At 40.2% G+C, this 21,650-nt stretch overlaps 1 protein-coding gene across 1 annotated transcript in view; it reads right to left on the minus strand.

The window, feature by feature from the left end:
* Positions 1-21,650, minus strand: part of micu1 (mitochondrial calcium uptake 1) — a 33,652-nt gene that overhangs the window by 2,863 nt on the left and 9,139 nt on the right. Inside the window, exons 4-10 of the mRNA XM_023281596.3 lie at positions 21,198-21,360; positions 18,291-18,334; positions 7,270-7,384; positions 5,331-5,413; positions 4,546-4,746; positions 3,017-3,154; positions 1,294-1,402 (exon numbers count right to left, since the gene is read on the minus strand). Of these exons, the coding sequence (XP_023137364.1) occupies positions 1,294-1,402; positions 3,017-3,154; positions 4,546-4,746; positions 5,331-5,413; positions 7,270-7,384; positions 18,291-18,334; positions 21,198-21,360 (853 nt within the window). The remainder of the gene's footprint in view (positions 1-1,293; positions 1,403-3,016; positions 3,155-4,545; positions 4,747-5,330; positions 5,414-7,269; positions 7,385-18,290; positions 18,335-21,197; positions 21,361-21,650) is intronic.

The following is a 21,650-nucleotide window of genomic DNA, read 5'->3' on the forward strand; positions in this document are numbered from 1 at the left end:
CCAAGTCTGTGTGATTTAAAGTCTTTAGGACCCACTATGGTGAAAATTAAGGGTTTCATATGTAACAAATATAAGGAACTGATACTGTCAACTTTGCAGGGTTGGGTTTTGCATATCATTATTTTACATTATTATTCAGCTTAGCATTGTGTAGCACAGAGTAGATTCACAGGATTTGGCCAAAGTAGTAACTGGTGAGCTGGTATGATTTAGTAAAGAGATGTGAGAGGAGAGAGAGATGGTGACTTCATACATCTGCACATTCTCTGTGAAGCACTGGTGTGGATTTACATTTAAGCCATTTTAGGGCAAGAATCAATCATTTTCATGGAGAATATCTCTAAATATGTAACTCTGAAGCAAAGAGTTGAGCTTTAGGGGTTAAATCAATGACCAGAAAGGGACTTTAATACATGAAGGTTGAAAATTAAACTCCATTTATGATGAAAATCTTGGTGTGAAGATGAAGCTTTGCACGTTGAAATGACAGAATCACAGGCCGACACCTCCAACTCCTCAGTTAGGTAACCAGCATGGTAAAGTATCTTGGTATTGTGTGAATAACTACTACTGGATTGTGTAAAGCATGCAATCTGACAGCAGTTGCTCCATGGTATAATTGTGAAAATGCCAATATCTAACAGACTATGACTGCACTGTAATCAGATTTACCAGTTGCTCTTCTGCTGCATTCCTTACAAAGTAGTTACACTTAGTGTTTCTTGTTGTATTATGCCATACCTGCCATTAAAATTGAAACTATAGATGTCACCAAATCAACCAGGACTGTAATCCTGGTTGATTTGGAACTAAAACTTAAATTATTGTACTGTTGCTCCTTTCCCCCACCAGTCTCCAGCCTATGGATGAAATACACCATCCTAGAGCATAAGAAACAAAGCTCTTCCCTTCAACAATGGATCAGCCAAGTCAATGGCCCAGTGATGATGTTGGCATGTGTCAGGGGGCATCAGTATCCTGCAATGTAAGTAGGAAGTGATCTGTTGTGTTTGTGCATGAGTAGTTCTTAAATTTAAATATGCACACTTCTGCAGGCCTAAGGGAAAAGGAGGTAGATAAATAGACGGATGGACAAACAGATGACAAATGGCTGAGCAAAGATTGGGAGCAAAGCCAGGCAACAAAAAAAAAAAGATGTGGGAAGCAGATCAGGCTGACTGAGTGTTAACAGCTCTGAAAGGCAGAGGATGAAAGTGACAACAGTTAAGTCTAAAGGGGAGTAATTAGGAGGATTGAGAGAATGTCAAAGGAAAAGGGCAAATGTGGGTGTACCTTTATCTATAGAGGCTCCAGCCATGTGGTAGAAACTCAGGGCTGTGTCCACGTCATTCACGTTCTTTAGGAAAGTAAAGAAGTTCTCCACCTCCTGAAACGTGATGCCCTGCACAAGATGGGAAATCATTAAAAAACATGTGAAAGGTAAAAAACTCTGACAAACCAGGAACAAATCATTCCTTCAGTTTTATCTAGGCCATTAGAGTATTGCAATCCTGTGATAAATGAGCCAAATATTGTCATGACAAGAGCTGCGACTGCGCAATGCCCTTTCGAGGAGCAGCTCAGTAGTGTGACACAAATGAAAAGAGGAAGTGGGCAGAAGCTTTCGACACACATGGATGAACAGTGCGCCATAGATGGACAGGGGAACAGACCGTCTAAAACACACATGCACATACAGTATATACGTACAAACAGACACACAGTCACACAGCTGCTGCACTGCTGATGAGCTCATTTGCAAAGAAAAGCGAGCAGCTGGTGCTGGGCAGTAAATAATATGTCTCTCATTTACATTGCAGGTAATGCCAACGCTGAGAAACAGACAGCAGGATGGAATAACAGAGGGTAAACGGTGAAAGAACGAAAGACAGTGAGAGATGCTTACTGCAGTTTAATTCCTTAGAGACACAACTCTGGCAGCACCAGCCTCATCTTTTTATCATGACTGGGAGGAACAGCCTCAGCCCTGCTTTCTGTTTCATTTTTCTAATCACTGTATTTAAGCATCTCTTGTCACAGCCCAGTCTGACATCTGTGGTGCTTTAACGTGTAATAAAAAACTACTCTGTGATCAATAAAACCTTGGAATGTGAATAACTGAAATGGGACATGTTTCTGCTGCAACACCACTCTGGATGTGATGTGTATGGGCGTAACTTCAGTCCCTTGACTAATGGGGCTCGTTATAGTGAAGTAGAACCAGCATGAAGCCAGAGTTCATGTAAAAATCTGCAAAAAATGAGACAGCTATGCATACGCTGAAGTTCGCTTTATAACATTTTTCAGCTTGAGTAGTTGTAGATTTTTCCACCCATTTGGTGTGTTCCAGTGGAGACCGTGGAGGCAGGTCTCACACTACAGGAGTTTTGGGACAATTTCTGTCAAGCATCTCCTTACATGTGATATAACTCGATTTCAAAATCTGTTAGGATTTTTAAACTCCTGTAGCATGAGCCCGGCCTTAATGCTTAAAGCAATGTAGCTGTGTTCGGTAAAGGTGAAGAATAAGTAAAACTCTGTTTTTAATAGGCTGCACATTCGGAAGTAAAATAATCTGAAGAGTAAATGAGAAGGAAGGAATGCTCTAAAGACACTGACAGAGAAAGAGCTTACAGAGAAGCTCAGAGTGGGAAGAGGGATTAATTTGTGCTCTTCTGCAGAGCAGTGGCTGCTCTGTCATTGGTCATCACAAAATAGTGATAGTGGTGGCTGGAGAGAGTGAGTGTTGGTCAGGTGGATACCATCAGGCACCGAATGTGCTGTCTTCTCCCAGTGATGTATTACCTTCCAGTCCGCCTCTCACAAACACTCACAATGTCCCAGCACCATCTCTTTCTCCCTCAGGCACACACGGTCTGTCACACATCCTCCCATGTAGGCCAGTTAGTTAAAACATTCACACCACCACATCACACACCGTCTAAAACCACAGAGTACCCATCACATATCTCAAATTTCCATTCAAGCATGAGTAAAACCGCTCAGATTTATCTACCTGTGCGTCCTTGAACATTTTCTTCAAGCCTTTCTGCATCTGCTTGAGTTTACGGGACTGGACGCCACTGTAGGCCAGCAGCATACCCCCAAACTGTCTCTCAGAGATTCTGCCATCCACAGGATCATTCCTTTCAAACTGGAAGGGGGAAGAGTGAGACAGAGAGAGATTGAGTGCTATGTAGTGGGACAAAAAAATTAATGGCAGAGGGAGGACATGGGGAGATAGTAAACAGTAAATACTGGTGTCAGGCTTCACGTTGAATCATGCTTGGAGCCGGCATTGGTGACATTAAATCTGCATGTGCATTTTTTACAACGTTCCATTGGAGGATGGCTTAACAACAGTGGGCTTTGGCTGTGTCAGGTCAATATAGTCAATTTATGTCTGAGGGTGTTTGACAGTCACACGGCTTCCTCCCCTCTTTCTCTCTTAACGTTCCTCCCAAAATGTTAATTTGTTGATAGCAGGCAGCACGCAATTAAGTCAAAAGAAGAAATTTCAAACGTGATGACACCTTTCATGCAGCCAACAAGTATCTAAATTTTATGATGTTTAAGTTCTATTCCAATCCCAGATAGCAGATCTGGATCTTTGTCTTATGATGTGTGGAGATACAGATCGAACAGACCATAGGTTTTCTCCCTCTTTGTGTTCCCTAGCCTTTAGAAAATCTAAATATAATGCCCTGAAATCAGATTGCAAATTCATTAACTAGGGGTATTAGAAGAGCTACAAAAATAATAGAGGGAATGAGTTAAACATTTAGCAAAAACAGTGGCTACAGATGGTGATATATCACCTGGGGTAAGCTGTAGCTTCAGACATTAGAGAAAAGGTCCAACACATGAGAAGAAAAATAAAAGTCAGGAATAAGATTATCCATGTTAATATGATGTCAGCCTTCTCTGTGGTGATATGATTTCCCTCTCTGAGCTAAGTGCTATCATTAAGGCCTGACAGATAGTGCTGGCAGATGCTCAGATTGGAGTCCTACTCTTGGAGCTTCAGATGACCATTATGCTTCAGTGTATCAGGCACTTCCCACGCAAATTAACAGCATTACCATATGCTCAACAAAGCTGATCAGTTGTTGGTACTGTAGAGGCATGGTGTCACTCTAAGGAGACAGAAGATGGCTTTAATATTCAACTGTCAAAGGTTTCAGATTGTGACACCAAGGGAATTTGTCATCCTCAGTGTTGTTTTCCTCTGTTTATAACACTAACCTGTCACTGACTCCTTGATTCTCTCCTGACTCAAACAATTTTTAGTTTACTGGTTGGTTCCTGGGAGTAAATGTAACAAGAGCAGTAAGATTTACTTGCACTGTGTTAGAAAGCTGTTTATTTGCCTCTGTAGTCCCTAATGGGTACAGACTTAAGAGAAAGATTTAAGATTGCCAAAGAGCTGTGACATTCAAAGTAAGTAATTATAATTGTACGCATGTTTAAGTAAATCAGTAGATGAAAAACTCTCCATAGAATCTTCCTCTCCACCTTCACTCATTGACTTTTCTCTTTCATTACCTCTAGTTTGAGCACATCGTGCTGCAGTTTCCTCTGAAACTCCAGGAAGCTGCCAATGGTGAGTTTTCCCTTCAGGTCTTCTCCAAAGAAGTAGGTGGTGAGAGCAGAGCTGCAGCCGGCTGTCTTCAGGGTGTTTCCTGTGGTGGAGCGGTCACGATGTCGCATGCCCATACTGGTCTGAGAACGAATGATGCTCTGGACCTGCAAATGTTGGGGTTCACGTGTCAATCAGGATGAGCGGCCAAATAGGTGTTACAAGTAGTCATTTATTTTCTAGTTTTAAAGGTGCACAGATACTGTTTTAAAAACAATTTAATCAGACAATGGCCCACAATAAAAGCCTGACTGATTTGGTTAAAATTGGCTTGATGTATACAGAGCAATATGCTAAGCCACATTTCAAAGCTGTTAAAATAATCATAAAAAAGTCAATTAATTATTGTAGATAATGAGGAATAAGAATAAAACTCTACCTGAATAATACAGTTCACGTACGACTGTATATGATAAAGCCCGATCCATTAACTCAGACTGCAGAGCACAGCACTTATCTCTTCTCTTTGAGAAAATGTCACATTTATGGACATCAGTGTGGGAACCTACCTTTATTGCCTGTCAGTGTGTGTTACTGTAATGCAATCAGATGCTACTCAGGCTATTAAAGCACAGTCCAAACATGAGGGTTAGCTCTTTTGAGCTTCTGTCTCTTTTAATATGTTGATTTTGTGCAGGTTTGTGTGTGTGTGTCTCCTGCATGTACAATGCATTGCTGGTAACAGTCTAACCTGTTCAAACTCTTCCAGGTCCACCTCACCGTCGCCGTTCAGATCAAACATCTTGAAAGCAATCTCAAAGTTCCTCTGGGGAGCTGGACACCACAGCAGGCAAACCCACACAAAGAGGCACATTCTCAAATCAATCCATCACAATATGAAAACAACAGTCACACTGGATCGACCCAGACAAAAGCTCAAGAGTTCATTACTGACTCATCATTACACATCAGTTGTGCATCATCTTCAGCCTTTACCTCACAGGGGGAAAGATAAAGGCCTCACACAGGGATAATAGCCATCAGACCACACAACGATTACCACAATATCAGCCCCGCTTTCTGCAAACAGTGAAGCCACTAGAACGGACTTCGCACTCTGTATAAGCTTGAATACAAAATTTGCATAAGTAATGTATTCATTTGCTTCATTGTCTCCAATCTGCACACTTTCTGCATTTTGCCTACAGATACAGCTAATAACAACACGACCAGAGTCAGTACCATTTTAACATTTGCAACTACTTCACACCCATATTTTTATCTCAAATACAACAGAATTAGAATTAAAGTTTATATATACACTACATCCACTCTTGTTTTGCTTTATTAAAATTTACAGACCAAAACTAATCAAATCAATTATCTCTCAACAGAGCTGCCTCTTTTAGAAAGTGATCTGGACTGTATTATGTTGTGGGACTATGTATATAAGGGCTACATACACCAGAGGGCCAACACACTATGATCAACTCTGCCTAATATGCTGCTGGTTATTTAAATGCCTACAAAACAGCTCTGATCTGCTGAGATGTTCATTCTGTAACACCGCTAGAGGTGTCCTGTTGTATTTAGTGCCCACATGCAGCAATTAAACACTATTTTTTCCAGCAATTCCCTTACATCCAGCCACTACTTCATGGTTTAACCTGTCACAAACCAGAGTAGGTAGCCACTTGTTACTGTTGCCCAAGAGCATCCGACATGCTTTTCTGACGGTCCAACTCAGTTATTTGATTCTAATGATTTCATTTTTGTCAAAGTTGTGGGATAATAAACTATTTTGATCGTCCAAGAGTGGCCACAATGTTTTGACTTATCTGTGTCATTCCTATACCAGAATAACTGACAAAACATCAAACTCTTTCATGATATTGCATTATTTTGAGTGGTTCACACTTTTTACAGTAATTTTTACTACAATGATTTTAATGCGATAAACACGCAACACCTTTTATGGAAATACTAAAGATTAACCTTTTGTTATCTGACAAAAGATTCAGATTATACAAAAACAGTAAATACATATGTACCCTTATGAGGCTTGACCCAATGTGTGCATCTGGTGCACAAAATGTGTCCTCCATTCTGCTCTTTTTGTGGCCGTGTTAAATGGATTGAAACCAACCATAAGGCATCCTGCCCTGTCTGCTTAAAAATGACTTGTCCTTGAAAACTTCCCCTGGGACTTTCTCCATATGAATGGATTATAATAAATGTTCTAGCTAAGCTGCGGATAAAAGTTTACTAGCCACTGGAGAGGAAAGAGTCAAGATTCATTTTCATTATGAAGAACTCTGACATATTCAGAGCACAGGCATTAATGTGGTCTATTCTCTAGAACCAGCTAAAACAAACTGATTCTGTGAAACACAACATCTCCAAAGAAGACAACTCGGGAGACACACATTATCTTAGACATAACAACATCATTCTGTACAGGCAGACTGCTTTAACCCAGTTTATAACATCACATTAAAAAAATCACTCCTTTTCACTCTGTCTTAGCTGACACAGTAAGAAAGCAAAGAGCAGAGAAGACACAGAAGAGATTATCTTGGGAATTGATTTGTGATCAATGCGTAAGATTTAAAGGATGTGGGATTGAATGAGATGAGTCATATGAACCACTCAATTACTAGGCAGCCTGAACAGTTCAACAATGTACTTACTGGACAGCACAGTAGTGAGAAAGATGTAATCAGAGAAGGAGATGAGGCCACATTCTCCCAGTGTGTAAAATATGCTGTCCTCATCTGCAAACTTCTCCCTCTCTTGGGCAATCTTCTGCTCATCCAGGCCAGGACACAAAAAGGAAAATGTTGTATTAAAAACATTTCACATTATTCAGCACAAGCCTTATAGCTTCTACAGCTGTGGCGTTGTGTGTGTGTGCAAGAAAGTATGTGTGTGTCTGTGAGTAAAGCTCAATCAGAGACTGGCTGTGTTCAAACACAAAACATTTACACACATACTGTTCTTTCACACACACACATACACACTAGAAATAGTCACAGTGCATAAGGATGATTATGTATATACATATATACATACAGGTTATCACAGGAACAGTCATGCAAGTGCTGCATACACATGAAGCCATACAGGCAGGTGAGGGTGGCAGTGAAGAACAAGTTTGTGGTCAGTTCGAGTACAAAACACATTATCCACCAGAGGCTGTACTCACAGTGTGAAATTGACATAAAGAGAGGGAAAACATCACGAGAGACTGAAGCACAAACACACACTATTGATCAAACATATTTGTAACACAACCCACTGGATTAATCATTAAAAACAAAGTGACTTTAGCTCTCTTTCACGCACACACGCGCACACACGCACACACACACACACACACACACACACACACACACACACACACACACACACACACACACACACACACACACACACACACACACACACACACACACACACACACACACACACACACACACAAACACACACCCACACACACAAACGCACAGTTAACTTGATGTTTCGCTGTTAGCATGTGTATATTCACAGCATTGCATGAAAGTGTGACTTAATCACATGCACACAACACGCTCAGTGATAAAGAGTTGAAAGACAGTGTCCCACTAGTAGGACGCTCCACCAAACAGATGGACAGAGCATGCCTAGAGAAGGGGCGGTGGAAGAGGGGTGGTGAGGCCGGGGCCACACTGGGCCCACGTGGAGTTACCTCCGTCTGTAAAGAGGTCCATTTCAGAGGAGGAGGAGGGAGGAGAAACAACTGTTAGAGAACATCGTGGCCTCTGCTGTCTTTAGCAGGGCCTTGAATGACAAAGACACGCATGTGCATTCATATTGTTGCAAACAGCCCACACACACATACACAGACCATCTTGTTCAAAACAAGATAATTGGGGGGATGCCACTCAAAATTAAGAATTCAATTATGTCTTGTGGTCTCTCTAGTTTGCGATTACAATTAGTGTTTCAGTATCAATACATTTCAACTGAAGTCAACTGAACTGATGCAGCTCCATTAAGTATTATCTGCAGAGCTGTAAGCTGAGTACAAAACATATGAATACAAAAATTTGGTGCCAGCCCCCTGAGTAGCATAGCAATTCTTTCACATTCTTTCCCCATGAACCGACTCCCTCCTCATATGAAACAGGCTGCATAATAGCTGCTAAAGACAATTGATATGAGCCGCTAAAATGTATCACTATAACCAATTCATGTCTATCCTGACTCATAAAAGTCAGCGATGCAAAAATAGAAAAAAAAACTGTTTCTATACAAGACAGACATTAATGATGGTATCAACATTACTGGTATAAGAGGAGAAGGGAGTGGGAGAGAGAAGGGGGAGGTCAAAAAGAGAAAAATGTTATTTTTCGAACTGTGCTTCTAGTGGAGATAAAGTGACAGATGAAGAGGTACCAAAATTACGAAATTGCACTCGGTGCCTTAAGGGTTAAAGGCTTTCAGGTGTGAGTGGGAGAGTGGGAGAGAGTACTATAAAGGGACAGGTACATGCGTATAATAAAAAGAAAGAGCAAAAAGTAAAAGTGACAGGGGTGAGAATAAAAGAGGTTGGTATTGGCCTCTAGGTTTGCAACAATTATACACTGAGAACACCCTCTTGCCCTGAGGTGAGACAGAGTCCTAATGCCAGTCCACGAAACGGAAAAGAGACACACACAGCCACACAAGTGTGTATTTTAATGGGCCAGCACGCCCACACATACAGCTACACACACAGGAGGCATAACCACACTAGGCCTCATTATAACGATCAGAACAAAGGCACAGAGCACATTAGGCATAATAGCTCATTTTTTAGTGTCCTGAGTCAAGGTCAAAAATACCCCCAAGAATAGCCAAAATGAAGCTAAAGGAAAACATATTCATATGTAATGGTCAAAGAGTGGACCCAAAAAGCGGATTCATTTGATAAAAAAGAGAATATGCACAAATGCAGAGTATAATCAGATATAGCCTGTGTCCCAGGCAGAAATGAACATAATTCTCTCCTTTAGGATCCTACTTTACAAACACATTCTTTACTGACAATAACCTGACAACAAAGCTTTACCTATCTTCCTCTCTCTCACATACAATGTGTGCTATCTTACCGTACATCTCTAACAAATGAATGATGTAACACTACACTCTCTAATGCAGAGACAGAGGTGTGAAAGTGTGTATATCAGGCTGTGCCATGTGTTCCTTATTGGCTTTCTTTCTCCATGGAGCCTGTGGCTCTGTTGTAAGTTCATGCAGTTTTTCTCTTCATCCTCTATCTTTCCGTTACCGGTGCAAGATTCAACTCCTGACACAAGATATGCAATATTAGATGCAGCAAGAACAAGCCATTCAGCAGTACAAAAATGTATATAGGACTCAGATAAATGGAAAAAAGTATTATCTACAGGACATCCCTATTAGATTATTTGATTTCACAGACAGACTTGAATCTTATCAGTTTAGTCTTTTTTTTTAATCAGGTCTGATTCATCAACCGAGAGGGCATTCTGCGTATAAAACACTCTGCTAAAATCACCAAAAAATCCCAACTACATTTGAGACAGTATTTACCACTCATCAAAGCTTTTTACCAATGCACTGATCTTCAAATGACTGCGAAACTAATTGCTGCAGCACTCAAGCTAATTACCAGCTAACAATTGCCTCAATTGTGTGTGTGATCTGTTCATAGTTGTCTGTGTATACGAGTGTGATTTCTTTGTAAATATCCACGTTAAGCTTGGTCGTGTGTCCACACATTTTCCTGTGCCAGCTTTGTTATGGGCAAGTCCACAGGCTGTGTCCAGATGATGAACTGAACAACTCAACTAGCCTGTGAGCTGAGGCAGAAACACAGTGCTGACAGAGCTGCTGGCTGAACGACGCTGGCAGCAGGGCAGCGAAGTGCACTGCTGTCATACACACACACACACACACTATACATTCTGCGTAATGTTGTCAGTGCGAGAGAATACATACGCACAGACAAGGTCACAGGTTTGGTCAGGGCTAAACTCTCCAGTGCACTAGGCTAAAGAGCAGCCCAATAACTGTCCTGGCTAAATTTCAACTAGCCTAGTTTTAAAAAGCCAACAAATGAGACCCATGCAATTCAAGTGAAGCACAGCCAGAGGCATGTATGCAAGGGCTAAGTCTCCTTCTAATCATTTCACATGAGTGCTTAACAAACACTTTCTAAACACATCATTAAAAGTGACACAGTTAAAAACTTAGACTGCACACAAAGTTTTTAGATTCCCATAGTTCATTGTTAAATTCATATTTGCAATGCATTTTTGGTTCCTTTTTATGTCTCTGACTCAGCACATGATCAAAGCTGTAATAAATCATCTCCATTTGGTGGCTTTCTGTTAACTCCAAATATATGTAATATGAACTATTTTACATAATTGAATCAACCATATGGCACTGCTGTTCTGAAGGGTTCAATCCTATCACAGCTGTGTTGGTGAGAGCTACCATTTCTGACATCCTGTGCCATCATGTCAAAACAAAAGTAAACTGGCAGCTGCTGAAGCAACTGTGATTGAAATGAGACATAATTCAACACACTATTTTGCAATCCACTTGCATAGGTGTTTGGATGCCAAAAATATGTAATTTGCCACACATCTATTTTCAGCTAGTGTCACCGTTGTCAGTCACACAGCTATCACTGTGTGACCAGGCACCTGGCTTAGGAGCTGAAGACCACTTAGACTGGGCCCTCACTATAAACACTGTACCAGCTGCAGTGCTTTGTTATTGATAGGATCGGTGACCCTGTCCAACACTGCAGCTGCAGACACCGTGGCAACAGGGGAAAAGAGGGAAGAGAATGATGAAAGAATACAATATCAGCCGCATGGGCTGTGTTCTAACTTTAAAACATTAATTATGACACTAAAGATAAAAAGACTTTTCAAAGATATTGTCTGCATAGTCTCCTCTAAGGACCATAGCAAAGATGAATTTATGGGTCTAGGCTGTGATCCGCCTCTGAGGATGAAAAGCTGAGGCTGCAAGGAGAAGGAATTTGCTCCCACTCCATTTGTCTATGCAGTATAGCGAGTGTGTGTACTTGAGTGATACGTGTCTTGAGTGACCTCTCATCTTTTGCACAGGTGAATGTCAACAGAGCTTGGCTCACTAGCGTGCAGTTACACTGATAAAAAATATTGAGATGTGTGTACAGTGGGACAGTCAGACAGTGCAGACTGAGTGAGAAAACAGTGGGAAGGTGGGGAAGAAATTCATTAAAAATTAATCAGTACTTTTAAATCATTGCGGATGCTTTGTGTAATGCGGCAGCTCTGGGGTTACTGTCACTTTGACAGGTACAATAAAAATCACGAATTTCAGAGGAAACGGAACTCCAAATGACCTGCTTGTGGGTAAAGTCATTCTAGGTCTGAGCCTGTAATTTCTAAATGCTGGCTGAAAGTGTGTAAGTGCACCTGCCCTGTGGTGCAAAACATATATTTAGGGCATGGTCCCCATGAAAGCACAAAGAAACCCGCAAACACTACATGATTCTATACTAGGTATTTGGCCACAGGTAACATATACACATATATGACCATCATAGTGGCCATGAAAGAATACTTTCTCTGGGACCAAAACACCACAGTTTTGTAGGTGGGTAGGCAGGTATGGAGGTGGAGAAAACATTATTGAATTAGCTTTCTACCTCTAGGTCCCAGGGGTAACCACAAAGCAGGTGTACCGTTAATAACTCGTAATTACGTAGGGAGCACATTCAGAATAATGCTTCCTGATGTGGAACACTTAATAAACACATTTTTTTTGCTGAGGAATGGCAGCTGTCTCATAAGACGAGAGGGCGAACTGAATTAGCTGATCAAATTTACAGACAATCCAACCTCTAATAGACTAGAAATGAGAGAGACAGAAAGAGTGAGAAGATCTTCTCTGTGTTTATATGTGAAGTTTTCCAGACACCAAAACAGAGGGAGGTTAAAGAAAGCTCATGAGAATGTGAGGATATAAAAAACAGAGCCGTGACCGTCCAAACAGTGGCCCCTGAGAGCTCCCTGTGAAATCAGAAAGGGTGAACATGAAAACAGTTGGCGTGACAAGCGGCTTGTTTCCACAGGAGCAGCCCCATCCACAGTCCCTCTGTGACAGGTGTCCGCTCTCAGTCATGGCAGGTCACGCTGAAGACAGTGTGGCTTTTCAAAGAGAGAGCGCCACAGCATAGAAACAGTTTGGATACATTTTAGATGTACAGACCAGAACCTGCCTTCGGTAATTCTAAACCATGCTCTAGAGATATCATGCAGCACTGACATCTGAAAAATCCAGAGGATGGATTTGTGAAGGCTATCAAGCACATCAACACAGCCTTGACATCAGCTAACAGAGCCATTTCCTGGGTTCAAAACCACCCTGTAATGCCACCATGCGCAGAAAGGGGGCGCCACCACCAGCTACTTTCTCTCTCAGACGCAGGCAATAGAGCAGTGCATGCTGGGAAAACGGCTAGAGCGCCAAAGCATGTGACAAGCTATAGCTGGTATTTCTTAGAAGAAATGAAAAGATGAGGAGAAAAAGTGTTGGTAAAGCAAGATAGAGGAAGTGCAGGGGAACAGCACTTCTATGATTTGGCACTGACCAATAATCTATAAATTAATTATTGTAGCTGCTCTTTGCATCTCAGCTTTGCAAGACTTAAATTTATTCATAAAATTTCAGTACAAATTTGTGTGAACTTTACATTGGGGAACTGACTAGCATAATGTAAATTATGCAGCAGTGCCGCAGCGTTTAATAATCCCTGTCGAGGCAAAGTATAGTCTTTACTTTCAATAATTCAGCAGGGAAGGCATGGCATGCAGCTGTCTCTGACAAACTATACAAAGGGCACTGGGAGGGTCTTCAACACAATGCCCAATAACAACACAGAGTTTGAGTTTGCCTATTTGATAAAAGCACACACACAATGCGATGTGTGTCTACCTCGGTTCATGACCCTCCTAGTCATCATATGGTGAACAGGTTGCAGCCTGCTCTTTCCTACGCTTAGCTTATCTTCATATCATCCTGACTGACAGAGGCATTCAACCCTGCTTAAAGGACAGATCATTCAGTAGACAAAGCTTATAGGTCAGGACTCATTTATCTAAACTCACCGAAATAAATGCGTGCATTACAAATTTTCAGTTTCTCCATTGCAGTGTTACTTAAAACTAGGATGCGGATAATAAACAAACACTTTTACCTAAATGAATTGGTATGTAAAATTAACAGGCAGAAAGATCTCAGAGTGTATTACAGCATGCGCTGATACTGTAAACCAGTTTTTAAAAGTTTGTTTAAAAGTGGTCATCACTGAAATGGAGTTAGCAGCACAGCTACTATTAATGATGTCCAGTTTAATGCACTGTTGCACTGTGAGTAAACTGATGACCAGCCAATTAGTGACAAACACTTTCGATGACCATGACATAATCTGCTTATTATACATAATTACAGTGGTGCTGCTTTTTCTACTCTCAGTGGTCTGACAGTGTAAAACACCTACAGCAGATTTACAGTGTGAGAGTAAAGCTAGATGTAAATTTTGCATTTATGGCAGTTCACAGATTTCCTTTGAGAAAATGCATGTATTAAATGCACAGTTTGGCTGCTCTCCTATACATAGCGATCATAAACTTAACTGATGCTATGACTCTAGTCTTACACTTGCTGAAGCTGAGATGTGGTAAATACCGAAAAACTATTTACTTAGCCGTTCCCCTGAACTAACACAGTGAATAGCTATGCCCTCCATATCACTACAGAGGAGTGAGAGAGTAAGTCATCAAAAAATAGAAGGAAAAAAACACAAAGAGCCATCAGAGAGAGAAGAGGAAATAAAGTATAAAGGAGAAGAAGGGAGTAGGTAGTGAATACTAAGTGCAGTTTTTCATTCAGGTGCACACATGCTGCTCGGCACACACCCCATACCTGCCAGAAGTCCTGCAGAGAGGGAGGGGCAGAATGGGAGGGAGGGAGGGAGGGAGGGAGGGAGACAGAGGAGGAGGAGGGACGGGGAGGTTGGGGGTGGAGAACGGGGGATCAGTAGATTGAATGAATAGGGAAGGAGGCAGAGAAAAAGTGGGAGACGGGGAGTTGAGAATGATGGTTATTCACGATGAGGGGAAGAGAGAGAAAATGGAGGGATTACTTGTTATGTGAGCAAGAGAGAATGGTTGAGCATGAGAGAATAATCAACAGTTCACAATGGCAATGTCAAGTCACATCAACATTACGGCAGCTGAAAGCATGCCCACATGATAAAGGTAGGAGAAGAAATCACAGTGATGCATTGAATTAGGAGAAGAGAAAAGAGTGATGTAGCAATTTGAGTAAACACAAGGAATACTATTTAAAGACTTCTACGACAACAGTGTTCATAAACATGGAAAAAAAAATGGTTAATACGAACAACAGTTGTTAGCCATATGTGGTCAACCCTGTTAGGCATGTGATGATTGGCTTACATATAGACTGAACCTGGAACAAATTAGTGTCAGCAGGATAGGGTGGAGAAAGGAATGGAGTGAGAGGTTTACAATACCCACACTTGTACATATTATTCCACTTAACTGTGGCCAAACAGTACGTATGTGACAATCTGTTGTTTGGCTTGGCTATTTTTAAACTAAATCCTGGGAAGTGAGACACAGAGGTCTTTTAAGAGAGCTCTTATAAGCTCACATACTACTGTACTGCTCCCTGCCATTGACTTTAGCTTCCATCTTACTTTACCACCCAACCCCCAAGCTGAAATGTTCCCTTTTTACTTCACCACACCCTCCACCAACTTCATGATTTACACACTACAGATATTGCACCACCGTACTTGCAGTGGCCCTTTCATCTAGGTCTAATTCATTGCACTTTTTAGTTGCGTATGAACTAGATTTCGTGGCTTTTTGGCAGGGAACAGTGGTGGTTTATTCATCTTCCAACTAGCTAGATGTGCCCATTAAACCAATGAGAGTGGTGCACATGTCTATGGGTAAAAAAAGGGCTGAGCAGAGCCGGAGACAGATGAGTGCTCTCTAACCTCTCTGGCCACTGCAGGAAAATCTCAGGGGACAACCAAAGCTAAATACAGTCCCAGAAAGGATCGTGTGTCAGAAGATTTGCATAGCAAATAAAGAAACACGAGGCCTGGAGATAAGGATGGCATTTACATAAGCGACAAGGGCCATAAATGGAAGACTGTTTCATTCTGATTTTGGGCTGGAACTGATTTTTACTTTTACTTTTAATTAATGTACAGCCCAAGCTCTTTAGTTAATAGATTTTTGAAATATGGGTGAGTAAACGTTCTGGAGAATCAGTCACAAAACATAACGCTGGGCAAAACCGAATTGCAGAAGAAGCAATCAAGGGAGTAAAAGAAGAATCGAATGAAATGAAATAGACTGCAGCCTCTCTTTAGCCTCACTGACTTTCTGTGATTCATCTGACTACATTATGGAATTAGGTAAAGACTCATACCAACCTAGGGGCAGATGAATTTTGTGATGAGGTTAGAAACTACAATTATCACGTTGATGATTAGCTAATAATAATAGAATGAGGATGGTTGGCTACTAGGTGTGAAAGATACTCCCTGAAATTTATGAGGGGGCAGTAATGGTCACAAATCAATATTGGGGAAAGCAGTAATGAAAATAATGATGTTGGTGATTTATATTCATGGCTCCTTTTTTCCCTCACTGTGACCAGAGAAATGTAATCACTTAGAGCACACAGGGTAGTTCCTTTTAGTCAATCTGTGGCCGCAGGGACTAAGGTTCACTTGTTGTCATTGTCTTTAAAAAGGTCATTAGACTATAAGCAGCCTCACTTTGTACTTGTCCCAATTTCAGTTCCTCTTACGTGTGGAGGTGCTCTGGTAAAGAGCCATGCTTTTCTAGATCTAATTAACTGAATGCTTTGAGATAAAAACACAGATGGTTAAAGGATCTTTCAACAGGTTGAAGACATAATTTCCCTTCATTGCCCTTTAAAACTTTTTCTGAAACTTTTTCAAACACCATTTGGAAAGTAAATTACTCATATTATTAGTTCAGAATTAGAAAGCAAAGAGGACAGTAAAGCTGGACCAAAAGGAAAGACATAGACAGTGCAAAATGTAGTATACAGGGTAGCGTCAGTGGGGAAAAAAAACATTTATCGACTTTAAAATCATCATTTACACTTTTGCATATTCTAATATAAAATTAACTTATGCACATTTGCCAGGAATCAACAGAAATGAATAAAATAGACAAACAACTAAATAACCCAGAAAAATTACCTAAATTTATTACATTTGTGTTTCTATCAGTAGCATGGGGCATTTGCTATTCATTTCTGCATTCTTTGCTGAATTTAATAGTGATTTCTCCACTATCTCTTTCCATAGGCCATCCATTCCAGTGCTGTAATCTCACTGTTCCTGAAGAATTTGTTTATTTCTATGGCAACGACTAATCATCTCCAGCCACATTACTGTATTTATACTATATTTGTAGTTGTACTAAACCTCTTCTTTCAATACCATTTCAGTCTGAAAGATGGATGAATGTAACAGCAGCTAGTTTTCGGACTATATGAATTTCATTATGATTTTGGATAATATTACACATATATATATATTTGTTCTTATATTGTTGATGATTTATTCTACTGTAAAGCATTTTAGTTGGCCATAGGCTTTTAAAAGTGCTCTATAAATAAATCTGGCATTGACATTGACATATAAAATTTGACATTTAGCAAAAGATATATTTAAACTGGCTAAAAAAAAGATGCTAAAAAAAACTGTTAAACTGTTTTAGTGTACACATAAATTTGCCAGTGTCTCGATAGGCATTTAGAAGTTAACCTGAAGCTGACGCCGATTATTTCTGTTCAAGAGATAATATGTCTGGCTTTTATTGTCATGTCATTTCACACTACCACAGTGAGATAAGACCATAACTTTTCAAAACCTCCCTTGTAATTCCTTTCCTGTGTAGGCATATTTTAATACTAAAAGTCATGAAAAGATAAAACACTTAATGTATTCTGGGGTTATAAAGTCTGATTATGAAGTGTAGACGCCTTATCTTTTCTGTATGAAAATAAGATCAAAATTCTGGATTTAAGACATTCTATTGAGACTTGGAAGAGATAATTTTACTAAAAAGTTACTTTTAGCATTTTATTACTGATTGCTGACTTTACTTGGAACCTAGGACTCCAAAAAATAAAATCCATTTCTACAATGCTAGAAGGTTTTGTGGATTGTCCAGATTAACGTGTTAATGTGAAGTTTTTCTAAATACTTTCCAGCGTCTCAGGGGCCAGACAACAACACAAGGAATTCAGGTCAAGTGAGAAAATTAAGTTTTTGTATTTTGGATGAACTGAGTCTTTAAGCCATTTTTTCACTTTGGTCATTCGGGGATTAAACGCCCTCTGGGAGACTAGCAAGCTGTGTAGTGGGAAAGGAAAGAAATGCTCATAATGCATAATTAGCCCACAGGTTTTTGGGGAAATTAAATAATCATTTGGGTTAAAATATATTGACAAAATCCCTCAATGCTTACTTTCAAGAGATTAAACTAAGCAATAATTATAAACCCCATACTTCTGACATCCATGATAGATCTTCTTTACCACTAAGACATCCATTTCTTACCTTCCCATCATAGCGTTTCACAATGAACTGATCCAGGCCTAGATCTGAAAAAGAGAACGGGAGAAATAAATAGAGGCATGCAGATTAAGATGAAATATTCTAACAAATCAGATGTGAGGCAGACTAGTTACAAACACAGGGGCAACAAGATGTATGTCTAGCAGGAAGCACAGCAAATATATTTACTTGGTGTCATTACCAAACCTCTGGTAATTGATGGCATATGCTAGAGATTAATAATAGTCATTAGCAACACATTTCCATTCAGCCAGTTCTTTAAAATAAATAATCATCAGCATTCAACTTTGACTGTCCACATCATCAGTTACCACACAGTTCTGAAACACTGGTATATTTTATAGATTCAGGTCAGAAGCACAAACCAAGATCAACAGTATCTATTATCTGTATTTATATACAGCGTATATAGCTTGAAATGAGTATCTCAAGGTGTCTGTGTTTATTATAAATCACTGTCATTATACCATGTTAACACAGTTAATAATCACTTCAGTGAAGCAAAGTTATTGATACATTGAAAATGAGTAGCTTTCATTAAGCACTGATCACTTAGTCTATTAATCTCACTATATTTATGTCATACCTTTTAGTGCAAAAGCCATTAATTCATTTTTTGCTTATTACAATTCTGCTCCCTGCAAGGACACGAAGAATAAAATGTGACTGTCAGTACATTTTACTAAACTCAGTCAAATAAAGATGTAATGATGGGTTACGTGTTTTGTGTAAAATAGACAATCATACCTCCCAAACAAATATAATTAAACTAAAAAAAACCCTGGTTGAGGTGACTATTTTCTCAGTAATGCGGCAATTCTCATCTGCTACATGATGAAGCATGCAGTATTCTACAGGGTGAATGTCACACAAGGTTCTTCATGTCACACAGAAAGACTGATCTGTCTAAAATTAGATTAACTTAAGGAAGGGTGTGACCTGGATTATAATGTTCTAAAACTGAACACAAATTAAGTGAATATCAGAATTTCATTCGAAGTTGGCTTTATCAGCATTACAGGAAATCTAATTACAACCAAGACCTCTGGAAATAGCCTTCTTCTGCTGATTTAACTACAGGTCAATTACCATCATCAACAGAGATTCAGATTCCAGAGCTGGATCGCTGAACGAAAGCCCACATTTCTTCACCAAACAATGCCTGTTACATTTCAAAGTCTTCTTCAAGTGAAAAAAGCTGCTTTCTTCTAATGAAATTTTAAGGAGAAACAGCCTAGGAATAAAAATCAGTTGATTCACTTTTTTACTTGAGTCTAATTTGCATTGTGCCTTTCTAAAGATAGTACAGTAGAGCTAGATGGGAAATGTGGGGAAAGAAAGGAGGGGAATGACATGCAGCAAAGATCTGTCTGGCCAAGAGTCAAATCAAAGGGCATTTTAGCTCATGTGTCATGCGCCAGGCTTAGTGGTTAATTTAATTTCACAATTTGCTATGAACACCTGAAATCATCACTATTAGCCTCTGCAAGGCTACGCTGTCCGGTTTGGGGATTACTTTATGCCATGACCTTCTAAGATTTAGTGTCTCAGCTGGGATGCAGTTGTTCTAACTATTCAGTCTTTGTATCTCCAGACCCCATCCAAACAGACAATTCAAAATAAAAATGGCAGATAAAACTATATTTTAAGTAATTTAATGAGTCTGTAGGTAATTCATCATCTCTGGCCCAGAAATTAGCTAAGCATTAAAACAATAAAAGCACATTAATGCATCAGTTTGTCATCAGCAACTCAGACTTTAAAATAGGTTGCAATTGGTTAAGCTTACTTAGTTGGAGGCCTTTTAAAAGAGAGTGAAATGGTTGTAAAGTGTAGTTTCTCTTGGCTTATTCATCAGGTTTGCTGAACCTTCGCTTATGCAGCAGAGCTCAGTTCTTCATTACTTTAATTCCAGTTTGGGAGAGCAAAAGGCAAGATAAAGAAATGTAGAGCTGGGGAATCATGACATGGGGAGGTAGAGTACCGAGTGTAAGCACTGGAGGCCAAGCTAGGTGAAGTCTTGAACATGATTAACAGATGGAAGGACTGAGGTGAGCGGGAAAGGTAGCATAGACGTGACAAGCCCAGAAAAGTCCTTATTAGGTGCTAACTGCTGCCTTGACACTTTTACTGTGAAGGAATGCTCCAGAAGTAACAATCCCCACACTCTAACATTTCAACCGCAAGTCTGTGATGGAGGCTAATGTATTCCCATCCAATAAAATGTCACAGGAGTCTAACTGCATTTTCATGTTGAATAATAATGACAGATAAAGACGAGAATTGCGCGATCCAAGTTAAGCTCGCTGCCTTTACAGCCCTCCCATGGCTGAAGATCAAATATCTCTTACTGGCTCCATGTGTGACGCATGAGATCTGCTCTGGTTTGAACCCGTTAATTGATATAGCAACTGCTGTGTCGTGATTCCCTCAACTCAGCGTGATCAGACAGCTCTGTCACCCCTCCTCCCTCATATTTCACAGTCAGTGGTATCGTTATACCACGAATTGTCACAAGTCCAGAATTGCCAAGCGTGTGTGAAGTGTCCCTGTAGCTGGATAGAATACAAGGGAAGGGGTGTTGGGTAATGCTCTGGCAGTGGGGCGACATGATCTTTAACTGGAAACATCTCACCCTTGACAGCGATGACCATAAACAACATTTAAGCATGTACTGCCACATATGCAAGATTTTCAGGGTGTATTTTGGCTTAAAATTCTGGATGAGGTGAAGGATTAGACTTATTCTGAGCTTACAGTGCCAAACATAAATAAATGAATGAGTAAAATAACAGAAAACATTTGGAGTATGCCAGTAAATATGTAAATATGTTAGTGTTAAAAGATGGTAAAATGGCAAAAGTGGTGTAAGATAAGAAAGATACTCACTCTCAGGCTGTTTCTCATTAGGTGTGATAGAGCGTATGAAGTCCTGAGGCGTCATGTAAACCTCAGCATCCCCGTGCTCACTGATGACCTTCAGCGTGGCAAAGTAGCGGAAAATCTTGTCTGGAGTTGAGTAAGCCCTTATCCTGTTCTCATACTCCATCACCTGCCAACCAGACAGGAGGCACAATTAATGACACAAACTCCACACATTAAGCATGAGCACCAGTCTAATACTAAACATCAACAGGATCAAAAAACCAGCTATATTTCAAGCATGAGTGTAGCAAGGTAAATAATTCGAAGGAGAGCTAAGATGATGCAGAAGAAATGAGGGAGTGACAAGAGTAAGGAAGTAGGTGGCAGTCAGTTGTCAGCCCTGATGGGGAGGTATATTAACCTCCTGACTCAACTACCACACAGTCCAAACAGGAAATCAAGTGTTTTCGGGGTCAG

This window comes from Amphiprion ocellaris, chromosome 16, assembly GCF_022539595.1.
Source record: "Amphiprion ocellaris isolate individual 3 ecotype Okinawa chromosome 16, ASM2253959v1, whole genome shotgun sequence".
NCBI classification, from domain to species: Eukaryota; Metazoa; Chordata; class Actinopteri; family Pomacentridae; genus Amphiprion; species Amphiprion ocellaris.